Source organism: Colletotrichum spaethianum (assembly GCF_022836535.1).
Source record: "Colletotrichum spaethianum MAFF 239500 DNA, contig19, whole genome shotgun sequence".
Lineage (NCBI taxonomy): Eukaryota > Fungi > Ascomycota > Sordariomycetes > Glomerellales > Glomerellaceae > Colletotrichum > Colletotrichum spaethianum.
The window spans coordinates 260,327-282,280 of NW_026054789.1; the positions used below are offsets into that span (position 1 = coordinate 260,327).

The 21,954-nt window shown below is 54.1% G+C and overlaps 4 protein-coding genes across 4 annotated transcripts; 2 read left to right on the forward strand and 2 right to left on the reverse strand.

The window, feature by feature from the left end:
• Positions 1-2,391: 2,391 nt before the first annotated feature.
• On the forward strand, positions 2,392-2,716 carry ColSpa_07490 (uncharacterized protein; the record flags this gene model as incomplete). The annotated part of the gene is made up of 2 exons (XM_049273702.1): positions 2,392-2,455; positions 2,535-2,716. 2 exons carry the CDS (start codon positions 2,392-2,394, stop codon positions 2,714-2,716), a joined length of 246 nt encoding a protein of 81 aa, XP_049129659.1.
• A 10,434-nt stretch (positions 2,717-13,150) lies between these two features.
• On the reverse strand, positions 13,151-14,308 carry ColSpa_07491 (uncharacterized protein; the record flags this gene model as incomplete). Its single annotated transcript, XM_049273703.1, has 1 exon — positions 13,151-14,308. One exon carries the CDS (start codon positions 14,306-14,308, stop codon positions 13,151-13,153), a length of 1,158 nt encoding a protein of 385 aa, XP_049129660.1.
• A 3,613-nt stretch (positions 14,309-17,921) lies between these two features.
• Positions 17,922-18,882, reverse strand: ColSpa_07492 (uncharacterized protein; the record flags this gene model as incomplete). The annotated part of the gene is made up of 2 exons (XM_049273704.1): positions 17,922-18,794; positions 18,850-18,882. The coding sequence occupies 2 exons, from the start codon at positions 18,880-18,882 to the stop codon at positions 17,922-17,924; spliced, it is 906 nt and encodes a 301-aa protein (XP_049129661.1).
• Positions 18,883-20,325: 1,443 nt separating this feature from the next.
• On the forward strand, positions 20,326-21,932 carry ColSpa_07493 (fusaridione A cluster transcription factor fsdR; the record flags this gene model as incomplete). Its single annotated transcript, XM_049273705.1, has 3 exons — positions 20,326-21,350; positions 21,402-21,675; positions 21,732-21,932. 3 exons carry the CDS (start codon positions 20,326-20,328, stop codon positions 21,930-21,932), a joined length of 1,500 nt encoding a protein of 499 aa, XP_049129662.1.
• Between the last annotated feature and the right edge of the window lie 22 nt (positions 21,933-21,954).

Sequence of the window (21,954 nt, forward strand, 5' to 3'; positions counted from 1 at the left end):
ACTTGGGCCATCGTCAGAGGCTGAATGTGATGCCGCGAAGAACTCTAGATGAGCCGACCAGAATTTTCCCCATTCATGGTGCGGTCGCGATGTTACGGCAGCAAGCAGCATTGCATAGTGTGAAGCCGTCGTCGACAAATCGAACAAGAATGTGGCTTGCAGCACACCGCACATCTGCACCACCCCTGTGATGTATTCCGAGCGCTGCACGATTACATCCTTGATCCCCGTCCAAGATGCCGGGGCAAACTCCATGAGAGGAGATTGGGGCTGGCTGCCAGAGGGGGGAACAAGGTGCGATGGCTTGGATGATGCCACTTTGCTGGCCCGTTTGCAAAGTCGAGTCGATCAGGTTGTAGAAGCTAAAGGGCGGGACAGAGAAAGCCCCCCCCCCAGCAAATGCTCGGGAGTTCCTGCCAATTGTCGTTCGCGAACCACGGAAGGCGAGTCCTGGAACATTTGAAATCTTGTCCTGCTTCGGAGTGGTCCGGGTTCACAATGACGATCACCAGCGTCCGAACTCTAGACGCTCCCGCGTTCCGCGTTCCATTCTTCATCATACCAAATTTTTTTTTTTTCGCGGTAATTGGGCCAGGACCCATGGGCAGGGTTGCGCAATATCGGGCAATGACATTCCGAGTTGACAAGACGTGTGCATAGCAGGCGGTGGCGACCCCCCGGCAACGTCTAGATTGCTGGGAATCGTGTCTGTGGATCGAAATGCATCTTCGCAGCCCCGTTGTTTTCGCTCGTGGTATATGCAAGAATCTCGGGCGTCTTGTCTCTGAACCTTGACGGTCCGAGAACCCTCCCGTTTCACTCCGGGCAGGCCACGGTGATTAGATGTTTGAGCAATGAGGTGGGATTGCCAAAATCGCTGCCCGCCATTGGGGTGGTTAGTGGTCTAGTAGGGGCAGACATGCTATTCGAACATATGAAACTGGGAATGGCTCTGTTGGGCCCACGCATCCTCTTCTTCGACCTCTTGGTGCCGCTGAATCCGGGGTATTTGTGTGGTAGATCGGCCTCAGACCTCCATGAGGGTTGACTCCTTGCTCGCTTTCTCGTTGAGGAAGGCCGCGAGCAAGCGTCGAACGATTATTTTCCTTGCAGACTGGGCGATAAGTTTATTTTCGTGAGACTCGGTTGTTGCTGATCCAACTATATTGCCGAGCCGCTTGCTATGACCCGTGTTGTGAAAGCAAACTCGTCGATTAGGCGATACACGCTGCCGATGAAGCGCTTCGTGTATTCCGTGTCGAACGAAGCATGTAAGCGGGGAACGATGGCTCGAACAAGACAGGCTTATCCTGAAAACCTTACAAACTCTGCTCGTATCCATTTCCAGTCGATATGAATGGTCTAACAATGACTTTGCACGCTGAAGACCAGCCGAATGAATCACACATGATAACATCACAAAGCGATGGTGTTTGTGAACCAGCTTCAGTTTGTCTACAGTAGCGACGTAGTGACGTGGGTAATGCGGATGCTGTCCATCTGTTAAAAGCGGAAGCAGGTAGAATTTGTTGGCCAGGTTTTCAAAGAGTATTGTCTGGAACCCAGGAGCGGGGGCAGCAAGCGATTTACCAGGATAAAATCTCCCTATTCCACTTATTAGGCCACAGGCGAGGTAAAGCGAAATAGAGGACCTCGACGGGCTCTGCATCGGCATGTCTTGGTTGAGATAGCCCGCTGGGAGATGGCGGCGTGAGCCGGGTTGTGCACGTTATTGAGTAGACTGGCAGTATTATCTGTAAGTGGTGACTAAGTTTGTTCCTGAAAGCTCTGTGAAGAGAACTGTGTCACGCCAATCGGTGATGGAGCCTGGAATCGGGGTAGGACACGTCGCCGAACGCTTGGCTGGAGAGAACAGCATCGGTCGCGGGATTTGTCTTTCATGTCTAGGTATGGGAGTGTGGCGGCGATGGGCACCGCATAGGATGGAAATCAGATCGGGAATCGGGCCAAGCGGAAAGAAAGACGAAACCTCTGTGCACAAGGACTTTGGACGCCGATTCCAGGACTCAGGAGAAAAGATGTCTATGCTGCGATATCATTCGACATTGCCCCTTGTAGCGAGGTGCAGATCTTGGTCGGCACAGCTGTCATGGTGCATTTGCATCCTTGTCAGCAAGTTACATCGACCTGAGGCTTGAGATGTCCTGGGTAGTTGGCCGGTTGATTGCAATACCTACATTGGGACGCCTGGAATTTGACCGGCATTGCTCTCGCTTCATCAAGAGGGTGTGAAGATAATCATCCCAACTTCACCGAGAGTGGTTCTTGCTGCGGGACCATCGAACCACACATGTTGGGGTTGGCCGGGAGGGGGCACCGGCCACCATATCGCAGGGCAGCGCAGAAAGCCAACTACGGGCGCCGTTGGGAATGCCGCTGATCCAAAGGGCATCGGGCCATAGCCATGAGCGATTCGTCGAGGCATCGGAAGCAGGTATGAGATTGGGTTTGTCGTCGCGACTCCAGACGACTTGTCGTACGTGTGCCAGAATCTGCCGAAAAAAGCGTCGTAGTTCCAAGGTTGCGGGGTCTGGACCACGGAGTGAGCCCCGAGTCTCAGGAGGCGCACCGCTGGCATCTGCAAGTCAGCATTATGGTCAGATGGGCCACGGAGTTGAACCCAACCAATGGCGAGCAGTCACTGGTGAACTCGGTCTTCCAGGCGAAACCAAGAAGTGGACTGGACAAGGTGTGAAGTAATTGGCACAGCTCCAATAAGGCGAGGACGCCTCCGGGTGTGTGAACCTAAGAGACTGTAATGTTTGGGTGGTTGAGCGTGGCGAGGCGTGTTGCAACGACAAATTGGATTTTGCCGGGCAGGCTGTCTCTGAGGGTTGCTAAGGATGTTGGGTGCTGATACTAGGGATTGGGCGACGATTGATCATAATTGACAGGCGTCAGATGCAGAAGGACATGTTGCGACGGTGCCATGTTTGGTGTTGCAGAGCTTAGGTTGAGCTGGCTGTGTCTGTAACCAGACGATAGACATCTTGTGGAGGTAAGGCTGAAGAAGCTTGCTAACTCCCGTGGGGTGGCGTCGTCCCCATGTTGACCGGGCGAAGTTGCCGATCCGGTATGGAAGAAGTCATCGGTGGCCGTGAAAGCCACGCTGAAGCAGGAAAGCTCGATGTCGATAACGCTGCTGGGGACCTCGACATGCACCTGCGGTGGCAGGTCGAGGTGGGTTACCTAGGAGCGGGCTCTGGAGCGTGGCATGGAGGTCATGTGACGGTTGTCAGGCAAACCAAAGATCTGGGGAAAGTGTCAGGTCGGTCGGTCTCTGACGCGTTTTCATAGGCGAGCAGGAAGGAACGAAGTACCTTGCCTCGAAGGTCCCCGGGTCGACTGGCCGAGTGGGAAAGTCCAAAAGTCCGAGTCAGGTTGGGATTGCTTGAGCTTGGAGCTCTGGTCAATCGGCCTGAGCTATAACTCTTCAGCTCTCTCCTGTCTGTGTTACACAACACTCGACCCTCTCGGTTCTTTCCATTCGCTGCTTTCGCAATACCACATGGCCTCTTACCTCGCCCGGCCATTCGAGTTGAGATCCCTGCAATGGACACCGGTGTAATGCTGTTGGGAGGGATATGCTCTGATCTGACAAGATTCCCATCTCACTAAGCAGACAGCACTGTGTTGTCTCCATGCGACAACACTGTCTTCCATGTCGGAGAGTTTGCAGCTTGGGATCCCACCATCAGCACCCAGAGGTTGTGGGGGTTCCTGTCAGGAAAGCTTTAACCGTGAATCTAGGTATGCTGCAGCTCAAGCATGCGTGCTGCCGGGCGTGGAGCTATACATCATGACCTGCGGCCAAGCAAGCCGTATACATAGGGACATGGAGACCAGAGCAACTCGCAATTACGGATGCTCAACTTCCCCTTGGCCGCCCCCCTCCAACATGGCCCAGCAACTTCCTGCGTATTGGATGCAAACGTGGCGGCTGCGGCAAAGACTGTCACTGTCTCGACTAAATCACACCGGACGCCGTCATCCCACCCACTCATTACTTGGCTACCCTCGGTAGCTCCATCATCATCATCATCATCATCATCATCATCATCATCATCATCATCATCATCATCATCATCACCAAACGCCGTCGATTTGTTGCGCCCGTTGAGGAAGGGAGACAACGAGGTAACAACAGTCAGCCTTTGCTCTGTTTTCTTGTGCCCTCTGGGCTCGACCGCACATGCTATTTGCGGTGTGGAGAAGTCGTCTCATTCAAATGCAGCACTCCACTGATGACTACTACCTTTCGCTGACAAGCTGCTGTTGCACACGACACGCCTTCTCCGCTTTCCAGAAGCTGCAAGTGGGTCGGCAAATTACTAGCTTCTATTGACGAGGCCCAGGATTCCAGTTCCTGTGTCAAGCGGCGGCTCTGTCCACCTTGCGCCAACTCGCAAGACAACCTGGTTGTTCGGTCCAGAGCCGGTTCTCGTGAGCATTGACAGCTGTTTCGCCTTGGAATACCCAGCCATAACCCATTATCCTGATCTCCTTGGTGTTATTTCAGATTCGACGAACTGCCTTCTCGCATTTCCTCTTTGGCCCACCTCGGCTACTGGCCCGAGGAGCCTGGTCAGGGCACGGTGAACGTGACGGTGAGGACAACCCTTGGTTCTCATTTATGAGTGTCCATAGCATCCGAGCCCAACTGGGATGTGCGGCTCAGTTGAGGCCGCTGGGTCGATAAGACCACTTCTTCTCCCAGCCAAACAACTTTCAAGGTCGCCGGATTCCCGCCCAGTTTGGGGGTGTCGCACTGCGTGTGCGCGACGCCTGAAGGGGAAAATGCACCCCTGTCTTCTACGGACCTTTCGCTGCAGCATGCGATTCTCGTTGGCCATAGGCTGTCATGGTTCATCGGGCGCCTGGGACCATCCGCGCAACCTGTCGTCCCCCCGGATAACAGCGCGAGGTGAGCAGTTCAGACCCCAATCCAAATGCCGGCCTTCGGCTATCAAACCAGGGTCACGCATGGGGCTATCACGAGCACAGTGGCTCTGTCGAATGTTCGCTTCAGCAAAAGGCCATCTGCTGTGCTTCGCCAGAAAGAAGGTTCGAAGAAGGGTTCGCGTACTGTCTGGCTGGCTTCCAATTCAAATGGAGACAAGCAAGTGACTTTCCCCGCCAAGGGTGCTTCTGTGGAGGCATGCATTCTGCTTCGGGGCTGGGCCGGCAAGCGAATGGCGGGAAAAGACGAAGGAAAAGAAGAGGATCTGCCACGCAATGAATGGATGGACGACCTAGCAGCCACGAGCTGATCCCCTGCAAAGGTCCTGCGGCGTTGCCTCGATGCGGTCAAGGCTCGAATGCTACGCTCGCAACCTCTTTCCATGCCCTTAACTTGAGGATATTAAGTACCACCTCATGATACGCAGCCAGCATTCGCGAAGCATGATGAGGCAACAAAATCACTCGCTTCACAACGGCAATTCCTTTCCAGCAAGATACAGGTACAGCATGTGCCCGATGCAGAAGCTGGCGCGGCACGCACGTCTTGCCAGATGACGAGCCGGGTGTCGATAGCTACTCTTTTGGTTCTATCACCCGCGTCAACGAGCCCACCGTAACCCCAAACTCGCAGTTATCGCCTACCAGACGACATCAGTTGCGGTTCTTTTCCGGGGCGACCCCCCCCCCCGCGCACAGGCATCACCAGGAGTCATTCCCACCCACCCACCACCCTGTCTTGAAGCCCTGAGCCGCATAGCAAGAACCGTGGCGCAAAGACACCACGACCAGCCGGATCGCGCAGGATCTTCGCCGCTGGCCGCTTGATTGCCAAGTCACTGGTAATGGAGATATTCTGCCCATTAATACACTGGCCTTGTCTAGGTTACCGTCTCAGCAGCATTGCAGCCATTGCTGTGCAAAGAACCATCTGTGCTCTCCGTCGGAAAGCTACGTTGTTGCAGTGGCAGCTGGGCGGGCAGGCGTTTTGAGCATCCGGGAAGCCCAAATTGGACAAGCCCCTAACGGACCCCTCGACTGGACTGTCGGGCTCTCTATGCTCTATAGTCTGAACCTCTCAGCTTCCGCCCTCACTCCAAGACTTGGTGCCAGACCGGACGGTGCATCCGGAGGCCCGGTCGTACTGTACCCGATCCACTCGCTCCCCAGAGCCCACCAAGTGGCATCTCGCACTCAACCTCTGAGTGCTCCGCACATGGTATCATTCTCGGAAAGCGCCAATCACTCCCGCAGCTCGGGAGGCGGAGACGGACGCCCTTCCATTCGTACACTACGACAGAGTAAAGTAGTTGCTGTGGTATGATCAAGACTTCTGTCGGTTATGCCAAGGGTTAATTATGCCACGCCCTGGTCATGTCTGATTGCAAGGCTGCTCTGTCAACATCTGCTCAAACTACGCGGGCACACGGACTTTGTGCCATGGATGTTACATGTCAGAACCTTCTGGCCCACGCCACACAACCCTGTAGCTGGATAGGGTTCCCTTAAAAGTCAAACAGAAACATTGCAGTCGAAGCTACTCCCCTCAGGAGGAGACAATTTTAGCCTGCCGGAGACGATCCCGGGGCCATACATGGACCACAGAGGCTCAACCTGACAGCGCGCAGGGGCCTGCCTGCACTCACAATACGGCATGGTACATGGTGCAGAAGGTCGGTCTAGTACCCAAGCTCCAAGACGTGGCAACCAAGCTACATGGATTGCAGGAGATTTGTCGGCTTGTGGCTTACGACGTAGATCAATGTCGAACGACAAAGGCAAATTCAAGAAGCAGGCGCCAGACCGATTCCTCCTTAAGAGCAGTCTCCGAAGACCCGGGTCTTGGAGGGGCCGGGGATAGGCCGAGCAGCTATGATTGGGTAGAGGGGATGTAACAAGACTTCACAACGGACGAATGGGCGGTTCCGCCTGCAGACGAGGACTCACGATGCACGAGACCGGGCAGCGGACCCTGTGACAACGGATAGAGGAGATTCAACAAAAAGGTTGTGCTGGTGCTGTACCCACCAAGTGGCATACTGTACCTACTGCCATGGTACATACTGACAGGAGTGACGACCCATGCATCACGGCACTGTCACCGGCCATGGTTTGGGGGTGTAGACTTCCGTGTTAGTCAAGGTCTCCATCAAATAAATCCCTTGCCGCCGCGCTGTGTGCTGCCTTGTGCCGTAGCATGGCATGCAGGGCATGGAAGAGGAGGGGCGTCGGCATACGGCCACCCTCTCTACGTTGGGCAAGCATCATCACAATCGTCATCATTCCTGAAGACGCTACCCAACACGCAGGGCAATTGGTATGTACGAGTGTATCTTGGCCAGAGACTGGTACGTGTGCCGTAGGTATGAAAAGAAACGGGCCGGGCCATGACCGACAGAAGGCTTTTTTTTTTTTCGCCATGGCACCCCATGCAAGGGTCCCTATTCCTGGGGCGAGGCGGACGATGTGGGAGGGCGTGGAAGGGCCGAGGAGTTGGCTGCGCTGGTTCGGTTTGACCGTTGACAGGTCAGCTCAGGTACACATCATCGGCACGGCGCCGCAGATGCGAGGAGTCTTGTCTCGGTAGTCGACGATGCCACGACTGGATACCTATGTACATGGCATACTACTCCATACAAGTCCGTGGCCCCTTCTCGCCCGGCGTAACGACACCACCGCATCACTCGGCTCGCGGTACCTCTCCGTACCACAAGCGGTCGATTGCCTATGGGCCATACCCCATTAGCGGCAGGATCCCTGGAGGGCTGGCCTCAGAGCGTTCGTTCGTCCCTTGCTTCTGTCACTTCCAGTGGAATCGGGGCTCTATTTCGGAAAAGGAACGGGTTGATTGAGCGACCCCTTGGCTTCCGGCCGGGGCGCCTCACATCCTCGTCCCGTCACAGGTCACGGCAACGACACAGCCATCCACTCAGAGCCAGCCAGTCGTCTTTGACAGCCCTACGCGTTACAGAGACACGGGCCCAGCGTGGTAATCCACAGGCAATCCGCAATCCGACACTCCCGCTGTGGATCTCTGACGGGGTTTGGCGTCCGGGAGACAAACAGCGCGCGAACCTACCGAGAGGACGACGGGACCAGAGGGTTAGAGTTCAGGAGTTGTGACGGTCGACAAATTTCTCCCAAACCTTACAATCAGACGTTGTCTGTTCGTCCCAGCCGTCTGTTCCTCGCGGGCGATCCAGCCATATAAGGGGCGCGCGCCGACCAGATACAAAGAACATCGTCCGAGTGGCATCGCCTCGATCGATTACTATCGTCATTACACCTCACATTGCTTCAGCTCACCTCACTCCACCTTACCTCACCTCACCTCGCCTCACTCGACTTCCCTATCTCACTGCTGCTCTTAGCCTGTCACACAGCGTTAGCTACGACCTTTACCTTAGACATCAATTGCACTTGGTGTTTCCGCCCGGCTTGCATTGGCTGCTGCGAGGAAAAAGAAACAATCCGAGCTTTGCTGCCACAACATACACACATTTCGACACATTATCATCATCACCACAACCACCACCGCGCGCGCTCTCTCTCACATCGCCTTTTCCTTCACCTTAGCCCACGTATCTTTGGCCCTGCAATTGGTAAGTTCTAGTTCCTTCCTGCGTACCCAGCACAAAATTCAAACCCCAGGTGCCTCCTTCTTGTATCACCAAGGGACGATACCTACCCACCTAACTACCTGCCTGCCGATCTGCCTGCCCTTCCTTCCCAACCTTATACATACTCGGCGCACACCTTCCTTCTTTTAACCTCATATGCCTCCTTCCTTCCAGTCTTCGCTTGCCCGAAAACCCCTCGGACCGGATCGTGCCTTTCTTGACACCTCGACGTGGGGCTCCTCGCTTTGCCTCCGTCCTCAGATTCACTTTTCACGTCGTGGCCCTTGCCTATCCCATCCAGCCCATGTCAAACACCAAAACCAGCACCAAACCTCCTCCTCCTCCTCCTCCTCCTCCTCCTCCCCCTTCTTCTTCTTCTTCTTCTTCTTCTTCACCTTTCAACGAGCTGGTCCTTTATTCCCCTACCTGAACTCTGCCAACCTCTCCTTCCTCCCTTCCTACACATCGCGTACTTTTTTCAGCAATTTCTGCAAAACTGCCCCCATTGACTCTGTTTTCGACCTCAGACATCTATCTTTCTTTGGTCAAACCCATCCCCTCTCGGTCTATACCTCGAACGTCAACAGCCGACCTCGCTAAGGTAAGTGCAAAATCGCTTGCTTGCTTGGTGGCCATTCCAACAACAACAAAAAACCTTATATGCCCGAAGCAACTTTTAGGATCAAACCGAATCCCGGCAGATGCTGACTCGAGGATCCAGGGTCAAAAGGAAGCTTTGCAAAACTCGGAAGACTGCCATCCTACTGCCACCAAAGCTTCGCACTTCTTCCACAGCCCCAAGAGCTCAACCTACAGGGCCAACAACGCACACCAACATCCGCACCGGCACCAACACCGCAAAGGAAACCCATCGCACAGGACACGGCACACGCGACGCACAGGGCCTACAGCACGTCCAGACCATTCCGAACACCACGTCCCAAGCCCCCGAGTTCGTCGAGCACTTTTGATTCACCATGGCCGTCGCGAGCGCTTGCGCCCACTCATTCAAAATGATCAAGTCAGATAGCACTCTGATCCAATGGACCTGCAACCTATGCCATTCCGGCCCTCACTGGTGCATCTTTGAATGCCGGTATTGCAAAATCCATACATGCCGGCCATGCACCCAGAACGCCTGAACAGTCCGCGTCCAGTGCATCCGTCGGCGCCGCCATGGCATACGCCTCAGACGACACCCACTCGAGGGGACGGTGCTCGCCGTGAGGGGAGGAACGACGACGCACGCCGACGACGTGGGGGTTTTGCATTGGATGCACTTAAGGTATGCTCAAAGACATTCTGCTGTTGCTGCTCCCCCTGGAGCAGTCATTAGCGTCTCAGAATGGGCTGCTTCTGATGACGCAAACTCCCTTCCATCACCACCACAACACTAGACACCTGTCTCGCCCTATCCGATCCCGATCTCGTCACCGTCTCTCATTGTATTTCACCGCATCCGCATCCCAGGTGGAATTCTCTTCGAGAGACAATGCGGAACGGCAGTTGCAAACTGTCATCTTGCGATTGAGGCATGTCACCCGCTAACGCAAGCCTAGGTCCCACTGATACCCTATACGACCGGAATCCCTCTTTTTCTAGTGACGACGCTGTGATGCCGCCCCGGTGCGAGCAGAACCGTATGCATGCAACTGAGGAGCGCCCTAGCGATCGATGCCGACGGTAGCAGGCAGGACCACTTGGATCGGATCACGCCGGATTCTTCCTCTCGGGGTTATCCCCCTTTGATCCCTTCACTCACCGCAGCGGCCGTCAACACCACGAACGCAATGCAGCTCTTTCCCTTTTCGATTTTTGAGTTTTTTCGGCCATTCTTTTTGTAACCCTACCCGGACTGTTTGGATTCGCGTCAATTACACTAGGTACGAACAGGACCAGTTCCGCCATCCCTGCAGCCCCGGTAGGGCCCTCGTTTCTAGCCCTGGTTCAACTTATTGATGCCGAATTTCGGCGCTGCAAGGCGCACGTGGGACCCTCTGGCTTAGGTACCTGTGCAGCTGGCTGCAGTTAGACGGCCCCGGCGGGGAGCACATCCCGCCAACAGGGGACCGATCTAGCGCCTGTGTCAACGGCTCAGCCCCTGTGCCATGATGTTCTCGATTTGCCGTGCCTGGCTAGGGACGGCAATGATACGATGGCACCCTGCCACGGTCACAATCTGGAACCGCCAGGCACTGAAGCCCAAACCAGAAGGGACCTCGGCCGCCTCGGTTTGGGCCGGATATCACACTGATTCGACCGCAAAGACAAACACACACACTCCTTTCTCATTTCACATTTGATCAACACACGGCGAAGGAGTTTTTTATCGGCTGCACGAAGCCCAATACCCCCTCTTCATTCTACGGCAATAGGCAAATAACGGCAACACTTCTTGCTTTCCTTGCTTCTTAGGCGTTTACCCATCTGTAGTTCGTGGAACCAGGAAGGATGAGGCGAAGGAGGGGCAAGGCAAAGGGCGAAGGAAACTCATAGCGGGACTTGTGAGACGTAAAGACTTCTTTCTCTGATAATAGACTTTGGGCTCTGGAAAAAACGGTTTCACGGAGCATGGTAGGCAAGAAGATAAAATTGGGATTAGATTAGGTCACATCAGCACGCAAGAGCTGGTGGACTGGACGGTGGCGGTAACTTGTCAATTTCAAGTTTTCTTATTCTCTCCTCCTGTCACAGACTCACACTACAATACGCTTGCGATTTCTTGTCCAGGCAGCTCGTCTTTTGGTCACTTATCAGCTTGTCACTTTTGTGGTTGTTGTTCTTTTTTTTTCCCGTCCCGTGATTTTTTGCACTACATACGCGCCATTGCGTCTCGGTCTCACTTCTGATGTAACTTACACTCTGGAGACGGAGCTGTGTCCGGTTGGTCCGGCAATTGTAGGGCTTCTGGGGTTCACACGGTTACAAAATTTACACAACACGGTAGCGAAAAGGTGGAAAGAAACCAAGCAGCAGAAATACATCGAAATTCTGGTCGTCTACCTAGAAATCACGCCCGTACAGCCTACCTTCTCTAGATGGACTTGAGACGGCGAAGACAATGTCACCCCGGTGTTACCATGGCCCCGTTCCGGATGTGAGGAGCCCCCTGAGGGGGAGGAGGCTGTGTGTAATCGCCTCGGGCCTTTCGTGAAGTTCGTGAAGAGTCGGGCGTCACGGACATGGCAGACGGGGGACAGAAACGTCTGTGGGCCTCTTGGTTTCCTTTGCCAGGGCGCCTTTATGTTTCCGTCGTACGAGAGGAGAAAACGGCGCGACACGAGTGGCCTGCCGTATGCACATCTGACAGGTTGGACGGGGGGAGGGGAGGCACGGCGGTCTAAAAGCCCCGAGTTTAGTATGTTCCCTTTTCTCCGACTCCCACGAGGGGAGCGAGGGTTTGCGCGAGGATTTGGACTGTCGTGTAACGGGCGTGGGCCCTGCCCCGGCGTTCGTGTCACCACCTTGTGTCCCTCTTTCTTTTGCGACCCAGGGTTGGAATGCCAGGTCCCGTTACGGCGGAGCTGGGTCCTCAACGCCAATGACTCTTTTCGTAAAAAAACAAGGGGTGGGCGGTGATCGGTGAAGAATCCTCGCGGTGGCGGATGACGGGGTGGAGATGTGAGGCTCTCTGGACGAGCTGGGTCCGGCGCGGGTGTTGAAGCTCGGCCTCGGCATATTGGTGTTTCCCGTCAAGCAGGACGGGAGAGAAGAAACTCGCACAAATTGTCCTTCCTCCTTCCCAACTCGGATGAAAGTTTTTCTTTGGTTAGCCTCGACGACGGGAGGCCGCATACCGTGGCCAACGCACCAAAGACATCGGCGAAATACTTGGAGTTATTTTTCCATTCTGTGATCCGTCTCTTTCCATCGCCGCAATGAACGTTTGCTCTGTATGTGCGGCGGGCCGGCGCCGAGGTGATGGGAACGGCCTGGGGGCACAACGGGCCAGACTTGCGCGTTTGTCGACCTGGAACCTGGTGCGTTTCCCAGAGGCCGATTTGCAGGGAAGCCTCGCGGAAATCTTCATCGTCGACTGTCCGTTTTGTATTCATCTAACCACCACCCTCCGTTGCCGTGATAGGCAGACCGAGGTACTTGGTTACACGTGCAGGGCCTACCAGATAGGGGAATGGGGGGGGGGGGGGGAGGGTGCCGATGGCAGAAACGACAAAACATGTGAGAAGCGACTCGTATCTCAGGATTCCAGGAATTCTAGGAATTCTCTCGCTTTGATAATCAGGAGATGATGACACTTGGAAAGATGACCGGCATGAGGTGGGGGCATGAGATGGGTTGCACGGCGTTTGGCATTTCTGCATGGCGGGGTTCGGTCACTTTCGCTAGTAACCTCTTCACATGTTAAATTTTTAATTTCAATGTGACAATGAACGAGCCCCCGTTCAGAATACTACCTTCTACCTCTTGCGCTTACAAAACATGTGAGATCTGACATTTATCGTTTACTTGTGAAAAGAAATGCCTTTGGGGCTCATTCCAGCCTCGAGCGGGCACGCCGGTGGAAAGGGGGGGAAACCGAAAACACAGGGCTACGCAACGGCCGGGGCCTTCTTGGCCGGGGCCGAGAGGTCCCAGTCGAAGACGGTGCGCTCGGCGTTGCGGCGCGAGATGGTGACTTGGTCTCCGACGCGGACGTGGATCCTGGGCTGCTCCTCTCCAGCCCCGTCGCCGGCCCCGTCGACGACGAGGAAGGCGTACCGCCCAAAGACGGGCGCGTACTTGTGACCCGGGTCGACGCGGCGGTCCTTCATCAGCGTGTTGAGGAGCTTGCCCTCCTGCCCGGCCGCCGCGCGGCCGAGGTCGTAGTCGACGTTGAGAGAGGAGCAGCGGCCGCAGTTTGCCGTGAGGAGGAGTTTTGCGTTGGCTGGAGTGCCAGTGCCGGAGGCGGTGAGGGCGAGCTCGGCCCAAAAGTCCTCGGCGAAGGGGGCCTCGGTGGGGTCGTCTACGACGATGTTGGGGCGGAACTTGGACATGATGGGGGAGTCTTGGAAGGACGTCAGGGAGGGGTAGGAGAGGGAGGAGTGTGAGGTCACGAGGTAGGGCGCGCAGTCGGTGAAGGTCAGCCACGCCGGGGCGTCTCCTTCCTCGCCCCGGGCTTCCGGGGATGAAAATGATGGGAGGTAGGATGCGATGGACGACAAGAGTGAGGAGGGCTGCTGCTGCTGCTGCTTGGATGAGGATGCCGGAGAGAAAGACCCCGGCGCAAGGGTGCCGAGGACGCGGCGCCGACCGGAGCCGATGTGGACTAGGATCGTGGGGAAGCCGAAGCAGGCGGAGAAAAAGGCATCGTAAGGCTCGCCCATGCGGAGGGCCTCGGCGGGGCTGCCGTGGAGGTCGACGGAGACTGGTTCGAGAGTGGAGGTGTCCGGGACGAGGGGCACGGAGAGGGTCGTATCCTGGAGGGGATGGCGGTCTACCAGGGGCGGGTTAGGGGTGTGGTATCTGACGAGGATCATCTTCCCAGGGCTCTTGTCGGAAGAAGAGGAGGAGGGGACGATTTCCTGGGAGAAGAGGGCGCATTGCGGAAACGTGGAGAGTTGCATCTTGCGGAGGGACGAGTCCGGATTCACCTTGAAGAGCATGTAGGTCCGATCGTAGAGAATGCCCTGCGGAGTGAGGGTCGCCGACTCTAGGGAGATCGGGCGGAGGGCCTTGATGGGGTAAACGTTGAGGGCCTTGATTTTCATTATGGCTGATTTCGGAGTAACTGTTTGTGGCGCGGTTAAATGAAAATTTTGAGATGCGACTGTGAGGGTGCCGTCTTTGTGTGCTGATGAAGAGAGGTCGTTGATAGTCGCGGGCCAGTTTCGGTGTGTAGTCGGTTGAGAGTTTCGGGAAGGTCGACGTCAGTCGAGGAAGCTTATTCGGCTTCTGGCTATGGTGTGGAGCAGGGGGCTGCCCTTTGACCCCTCTCAGTCCCTGGACAGATGATATGGGACGCAGCTACAGGAGCGTTACAGTGTCATCCACGTAATGTCACAATAGTCGGCGTGATGATGCAAGATGAAAGGGTATATTCTGCCCGGGGAGAAAAATCGCTAAAACACGGATTGAATGTCTGGCTGCAACTTATCACAGTTTGCGGGGCGCCGTTGGGCTCCGGTCCTTGTGGAAACCAATACGCGAAAGACGTCAGTTGAGAGAAATGGCTTGATAGCGTAGATACGTGGCAACGAGGGGGAGGGAAAGTGTTGAGCTTTCCTGTGTCACCAAAGACATTGGTAACCTTTCCGGCCCGGTCGACGCTGGTGCCGGCTTCGGGAGCGCATCCGAAGGGTCCCCGCACCCGCCGCCGTCCGAGAGCGGAGAGGAAGCGCTCATCCGCCAAGTGGTTGACGCGCTCAAGAGCGTGGCACTGGGACCTATCACTAGGGGCCCACATAATTCCGCGTGTGTGATGGGTTACCTCCGATGTTTGCGATGGATCTGATATGAGATACTAGACTTAAGCAGCTGGGTATTGTAACTCGGTATCTGTCAGTTAGGTGCTCAGATAAAGCGAGAGATCATTCAAATCAGGAAAGGAGGCACGCGGCTTGAACCGTCCCCGTGTGAGCACCTTCTCAGATTAGGACGTGAGAAATGATGGACAGGACGAGAAAGGGGGGCAACGTTTTTGCAAGGCAATGAGACCGCCGACATGCAGTCCTCGCCCCGAAAGGGAAGCTGACCGTGTCATGGTCCAAGGGCCGTCGGCGGCCCCACATGAACCGCTCCGTAGCGTCGTCGCTTACCGTTGGGTCCCGAAATTTTGTCCGGCCGCCTGGGGTGGAAATACGGCGATCTTCCGAGAATGGCAACCGAGGCGCCAGTCATTGGCTGGCCTGTTACAGGTTTGATTTCGCGTGGAATTGCTGTCCAACAGGGCTACCTCGGACCCCACAGGACTTGAATTCATTACCCAGAAGTCTTGACGTCTGAAGGTGTGCTCGTCCTACTCCCGACATCCTGACTAGTGAATTGGTTACCTAGAACGGCTACTTCACAAGCTGGCTCAAAGTTTATTCTCTTGGTGTATGCAGACCGCGGGAGCGTTCGGGGTCCAGTTGGCTTGGAGGCCAACTGCAGCGTCTTACTACTTACGTGGGATAGACCACGCTGGTCAGGGCGCCAACGCCCGTTAGCGCGGGTGCCAAAACTTGCTTCGGGCGTTCGAGACCAACCCGTAGTCCCGGGCCTGCTGATCAAGGACGGGCGTTGAAGCCGTGATGTGAGAGAACATAACCGTGACGGGGTTGTTTGGACGGGATCCAAAGAACATGCGTTCGTCCATCCGCCGCGCCTCAGCGAGTCGGCGGTGTCAGCGAGCTGCAGACTGCCAGGTAGCGTCGGTTAGACATCCGCCGCCTACAGCGACGAAGCTCTGCAAGGGAGGGTGTAAGGGGTTTATCCAACATGTAACACCGACACGCAACGAGGTACGAGGTAATTCGAATGGATGATGTCGACGACGGCATTCTCGATCAGCGCTCCGGCCCAATAGGAAGACGCTTCTGTGACGCAAGCCCAAATAGCTAGGTGGTTTTCTTGGCACAGAAACATCTAGCGGGGGTTTGTCACCGCCACGATAAACAGTAGCTTCGCTGACAGGCGAAACCGAGGGTTTTGCTTATTGCACGGCCGATCAGCTAAGCTATCGACTCTGGAACTCCCCGATCGCTTGGGCACGAAAACACGTGAAGTAACAGCTGGGGTTGTGGAACCCCTTGTTTTCCTACTCCAAATACCCGAAGGCCAGAAGATGTACCTGTGATGTACAGACCAGCCTAGTTTCAAGGGCATCATGGAGGCTAATCAACAATGTTTGGGATACTACTGAAGGGAGGCGCGCAAGGAACCGTAGAATGACGCGTCCACAGCATCAGGTCAGTGGCAGATATTGTCCTATCCCAGATTTGGCTCTTGAACCTTCCAAAATGACTGATTCATGATTGCGTCCACAACCTTAGTGTAATTCAAGTATCCTGGTCAGTCGGCTAGTCAGTCACCAAGAGAACCTGGAGATTACCGAGTCCGGGGAAGCCACCGACTGTTCCGCCGACGGACATTTACAAAGGCCGATCCGTCCAACTCGCCTTCATTTCCCAAGCTTCCGATTTCATCTAACGTCAATTTTGCCGACATGGATCTGATGAGTGACTTTCATGTCGGCCCGTCACCTCCGTCTTTACCCCTGTCTGTGAATTAAACACCCTCCTTTCAAGGTGTTTGGCTGTCAGTTTATCTCAGATATGGCCCGAGAAAAAAGTTGAATTAGAAGGAACACAGTAGCTCTCGCCAAGGGTGATCTTAATGATAGGGTAGGTATATTACCCATCAATGAGGTAAAGTCTTCACTTACTTCATTGGTGTGAGCCACTGTTACGTGCCACTATTGACTAGACCTAGACTAAGGCAGGCAAGGTTGTGCGAGCAATCTCGCTGCTGTTGTCGAGTTAGGCATTGGTCATTATTCGAGAATTGCGTACCATGTTTCCAGCTCAAACGCTGAGGCTAATGATGCGGCCGAGGCCTTAGGCATACATCGTCCCGAAATCTACTGCACTAACGCAGTTGCTAACCTGGAACTAGGTTTCTCTTCCTAATTAATTTCGATGCATGTGCTGCAAGAATGAATGGGAATTGATGGGGGAGAAGACTATCCCTAAAGAACATGGGTAGCGAGTTGTGCCGATGATGGGCTGATGTAACGTGGCAACTGTTTTAAAAACGTATAGAAGTCGCTCTGAGGAAATGCAGATAAGAAAATATGTCTAACGTGGTAGAATTAGCTGGTCATGTCTTGTTGGAATTGTTGAGTACCATGCCTTTGGCTGTCATAACCATTAGTAATGCCTAAATCCCACATGCGTAAACGATCAATGAATGTTTCATAGTGAACAAACACGAAACTATTGCGGGTGGAACAATACTTACCCTAGCATCCTCATTGGGTTTAAAGGTCGTATTATTTACTTCCACCTGGTAGACCAATGACTAACCTGCATATCGATGTTGAATCGAACCCCTACACAACCTAACTTCCGCTGCGGGCTAGGTCACAAATCCTTCCCACATGGTATACTTCATAGGAACGCTGTCCGGCGAAGGAGTCAGACAATGCTTCTCTCAATTTACTTTGGGCAAACCTGAATCCTCTAAATCACACATAAAAACAACCTCTATTCTAGCTGACTTCTAACAAGCTACTTTAGTCATATTCATTGACACTATAATACCCGAAAAACTTGTAAGTGAGGCACGTCTTTTGACTACGTTAGGTCATTCCCGCTATCCACGTTCAGTCTTCAACCCTTCAATCTAAGAACTGAAGGCAGCTGCCATCCTTGCCTCCAGATCTTTCTCAGAAAGGAGTGGAACGCCCACCAGCTCGTTATCAACCTTGTCGTATGCAGCTGCGTAGCGCCCACTGAAGAGGGCGGTCTTGATGACCTCGAGCAATTTATGCTCGTTATAGGGGTCCTCCAAAGCAGCCTTTAGAGCTTTGTCGAACTCGGCCTTGCCATCCAGCTTGGTCTCCTTCCACTGCGTCCCTGGCGGTGAGTATTTCTTGGCCAGCGCCAGCAGTTGCGCTTGAGAGAGCACAAGCTCATGGATTTTGAGGTTGCGGTTCTTAGTAGCCTCGGGGTTTTTGAGAGCACCGACGACGGCTTTTCCAATGCTGGCGATGCTGGTACTGCTGAAGCGGTGCTCGCCGTCGTCGTACAGTTCGACGCTCTTGTTGCCGAAGTCGAATGCGATAGGAAGTTGGGCGAAGAAGTCGGTGAAGCCGCCGATCGAGAAGATGGTGTACTCGATCTCGCCGGCGCGGGCCTTCTCGATGAGGTATTTCTGAGTGTTAATCATTGGGCCGATAATGGAAGCCAGCTCGCTGTGCGCCTTGGGGTCAGTCGTGAAGGAGCCCCAGTCGGAGGGAATGTAGCGCTTGACGCCGGCCTTGATGCAGGCGTCGATTACCGCAGGCTGTGTGAGCAGGCCGCCTTTGCTCACAGTCGAGACAACCACATCCTGACCTTGGAGAGCGGGAGTGAGACTGTCGACAGAATAGTCGACGACTTTGAAATCGACACTAGCAGGGAGACCTTCTTTAGCTGAATCGGAGCGGCCGAAGACAGTAACATTGAACCCGGCGTTGACTAGTTCTGTGAGAATAGCGGACCCGAGATATCCTTTCTGTAGGAAGGTCACTATCAGCATTGTAGTAGGTATTGGGAGAGATGGGTCTTACACCGAGGAGTGCGACGTTCTTAAAGGTGCTCATGTTGACGATTGGAAGTTAACAGTTGTATGTTCGGGGTATTGAAGTTGAGATGCTTGTTTTGATGCGGTGATTGTTACAGTTGAGGAGCTGGTTGTCCTACATCATGTGAAGTCTGGCGACGGATACCTTTTTATACCATGCTCAATCGTGTTCGGCCAGCATCTTTACGCACTTCCCTTCCGACCCGCTAGTCGCAGGGTCGAAGAAATCATTATTCAGCTGTGAGAGACTCATTGCTATGTGCGCTGTGTCGGATGTGGCCGTAGGGACTCCACGAGATTCGACTGACAATGAAGCGAATTCATAGGCCCCCCTTTATAGCGTCAAATTGGCGGATGTAAATACTGTGTCCGCCGTGGGCGAATGGCAGCGTGAACTTCTGTTTTGAGGGTCACTGCGAACGCTTTGCTGGAAAGACTAGGCCAATCCGTGTAGAGATGGGGGCGGAAGCTTTCATGGTGCAATCTAGCGGGGAAACCCAAAGGCCCTAGTTTGTATCCGCAGAAACATCCGCCGTTGCGCCTGCGTTGACAAAGCGCGGATGCTTATTAATATCCGACCTCACACCACCTGCTTCTAACTAACTCCCAACGGCATACACAGAGCGGATGGTTTTTTCGCCCTTGTAGCGGATGTAATCTGCAAATTTTTGGATGTCGCCATCATCCACCGGTTTCACGTCGTAGTCATGGTTAGTGCCACAGAAAGCATCGCCTCTAATGACGGCAATGGAGAGGAGTCTCACAAGAAGCGGATCTACAGTGTAAGTGACCTCAAGGTCCTTGGGGCCATGCTTTCTGACCAAAGCCTCTAGGCATGCCAGAACTGTCAAGCAAGGAAACGGCGTTGCGATGGGGGTGAGCCTGCGTGTGGGCTCTGCACACGGTTGAATGTATCCTGTGTCTATACGCAGCGAAGGAAGAGAGGACCAGGGCGGAAGTCTGGACCCAAGACCTGCTGACGCTGATGGATATAATACTGATATGCATCAACAGAAGCAAAACAGCGAGAGACTCGGAATCGAAAAATCAGGGTATTGAAGCGTCTTTGCGTCAAATGCGCCAACTCAACGTGACTGATGATCACATCGTGAACGAAGACGGGATTGACGGTCAGGTGCAGCGTCAGCAGCCGCGACGCCAATCCGAAGGACAAATCAGCACATCAAAACCGCAGTCGACTCTAAGCTCAACGCGTTCATCGGCAGTTCCAGAGAGTCTGGTACAGGGTACTCAAAGTCGCTCAGCTGATCAAACAGGCTCGGTCGAAGTTGAAAAGGGGGTCACTGTTGACCCTTTATTCCCCTCAAAGAACGTCTTCTCTCGCGCCGTCTTCTTTGATGGACTTCGGAGAGTCCGAAGACAGATCGAGGATGGTATGGACCGGAGACCGTTCAAGAGAGAGAGTTTTGTGACATTGCCGCCAAAGGAATATGTCCTTGACATGCAGCAAACAGTGATCGAAGAAGTGCAGCTATTCTGTCCGTCCATGACCCCAAGCCACTTCCTGCGGCTCATGGACGCGCAGTACGTAGATGATCACGGAAACAACAATGACGATCCAACGAGGTTCGCCATAATCAACGCCCTCTTCGGAGCTGCGATGCGATGGAGGACAGCAAACGACTCCTTTGAAGAGATGAGCGCAGGTAGCTGGTGTTACTACAAGAACGCATATGCGATATTCCCGGAACTCGTGGTTCAGGGAAACAATGTATCGGCCTGTGAAGCGCTGCTGTCGATGGCTACATTCTCGTTGGGAACAGCTGATGCCTGTACAACCTCGCAGCTGGCATCTGCGGCAGCTCGAACAGCGCAGATACTGGGGCTGCATACAAGAGAGACCTATAACAACCTCGACGCCATGGAGCTGGAGCGGCGCAAGCGGATTTTCTGGGCGACACACATCCTTAATACGGATATGATGGTCAAGTACGGACTACCTACACCATTTGGCCAAAGTGAGTTGATCGAGCTCCCTACGGAGGACTTCATCACTGTTAGTGGTCCGGCCACACAACCGCTGAACTTCGTCACAAGCATGGCGCGGCTCTCTCGAATTCAAATGCGGATCCATGAGCAATTCTCGCAGCACAATATCCAGCTCCAGTCAGGTTCGGAGCACCACATAGTCGTCATAGCATGCAATTGCGAGCTTGACGAGTGGAGGGACTCCCTCCCTCAAGATTTTCAGCCTGATCCTACCGCCCTCCTTATGACCAGAGAGCTGGAAACACCGGTTGCTCTGTTGCATCTGGTCTATTTCAATACCTTGATCAAGACGCACATGACTTTGGCTCGGATCAAGAACGCATCGAGGCTGCACCCGTCATCCCCGTTCTATAGTGCATGGTTGAGCACTGAGTCTTTACCAAGCATAGAGCAGTCTTATGCCAAGTGCACGTCGGCGGCTCGGGCAACGATCGATCTTCTACGGACGATACCTCCGCAACCATATGTGCACCTATGGTAAGATTTTCTGTAAGCACCAGAACTGGTTGCGAATGCTAATTTTAAAAGGGCTATACTTTGCTACCCAGTAATGGCCACCCTCATACTGCTTTGGTCTTCGCTCGAGGAGCCAACAGGACCACACGCCCAACTCAACGTCAGGATCATGGGGCAATTTATCCAGTTCCTGGCGGGAGTCAAGGAAGAAGGTTGTGATGTACAGAGCGTACTGGACGGCTGCTCAAAGCTCTACAAAATTGCCAAATACGTCGTGCATACTCAGAGAACGATCAGACTCTCGAGACCGTTAGAAGAGGATCAGGATGTGAGAGACCAACTCGAGGTGAGCGATTCAGGACTTTGCACTCCTGCTGAACTAACCCAGAAACCCCCTTCTAGGCCCTCCGCCTCAAGCTCTCGGAAGTCACCGACTGGATGCACCTTGCTCAAGGCCTCTTGAGCAACATGCCCCTTTTGATGGCACAAGCAAGGGAAATTTTTGCAGACGTCCTCGGGATGGACCAGGAAGATGGAAAGTATGGGATGTTTGTCCCCGAAATGCTGAAGCCGCACAGATACAATGTCTTGTTTGGTCCTTAGTAGACCTTGTGCTACATGTAGT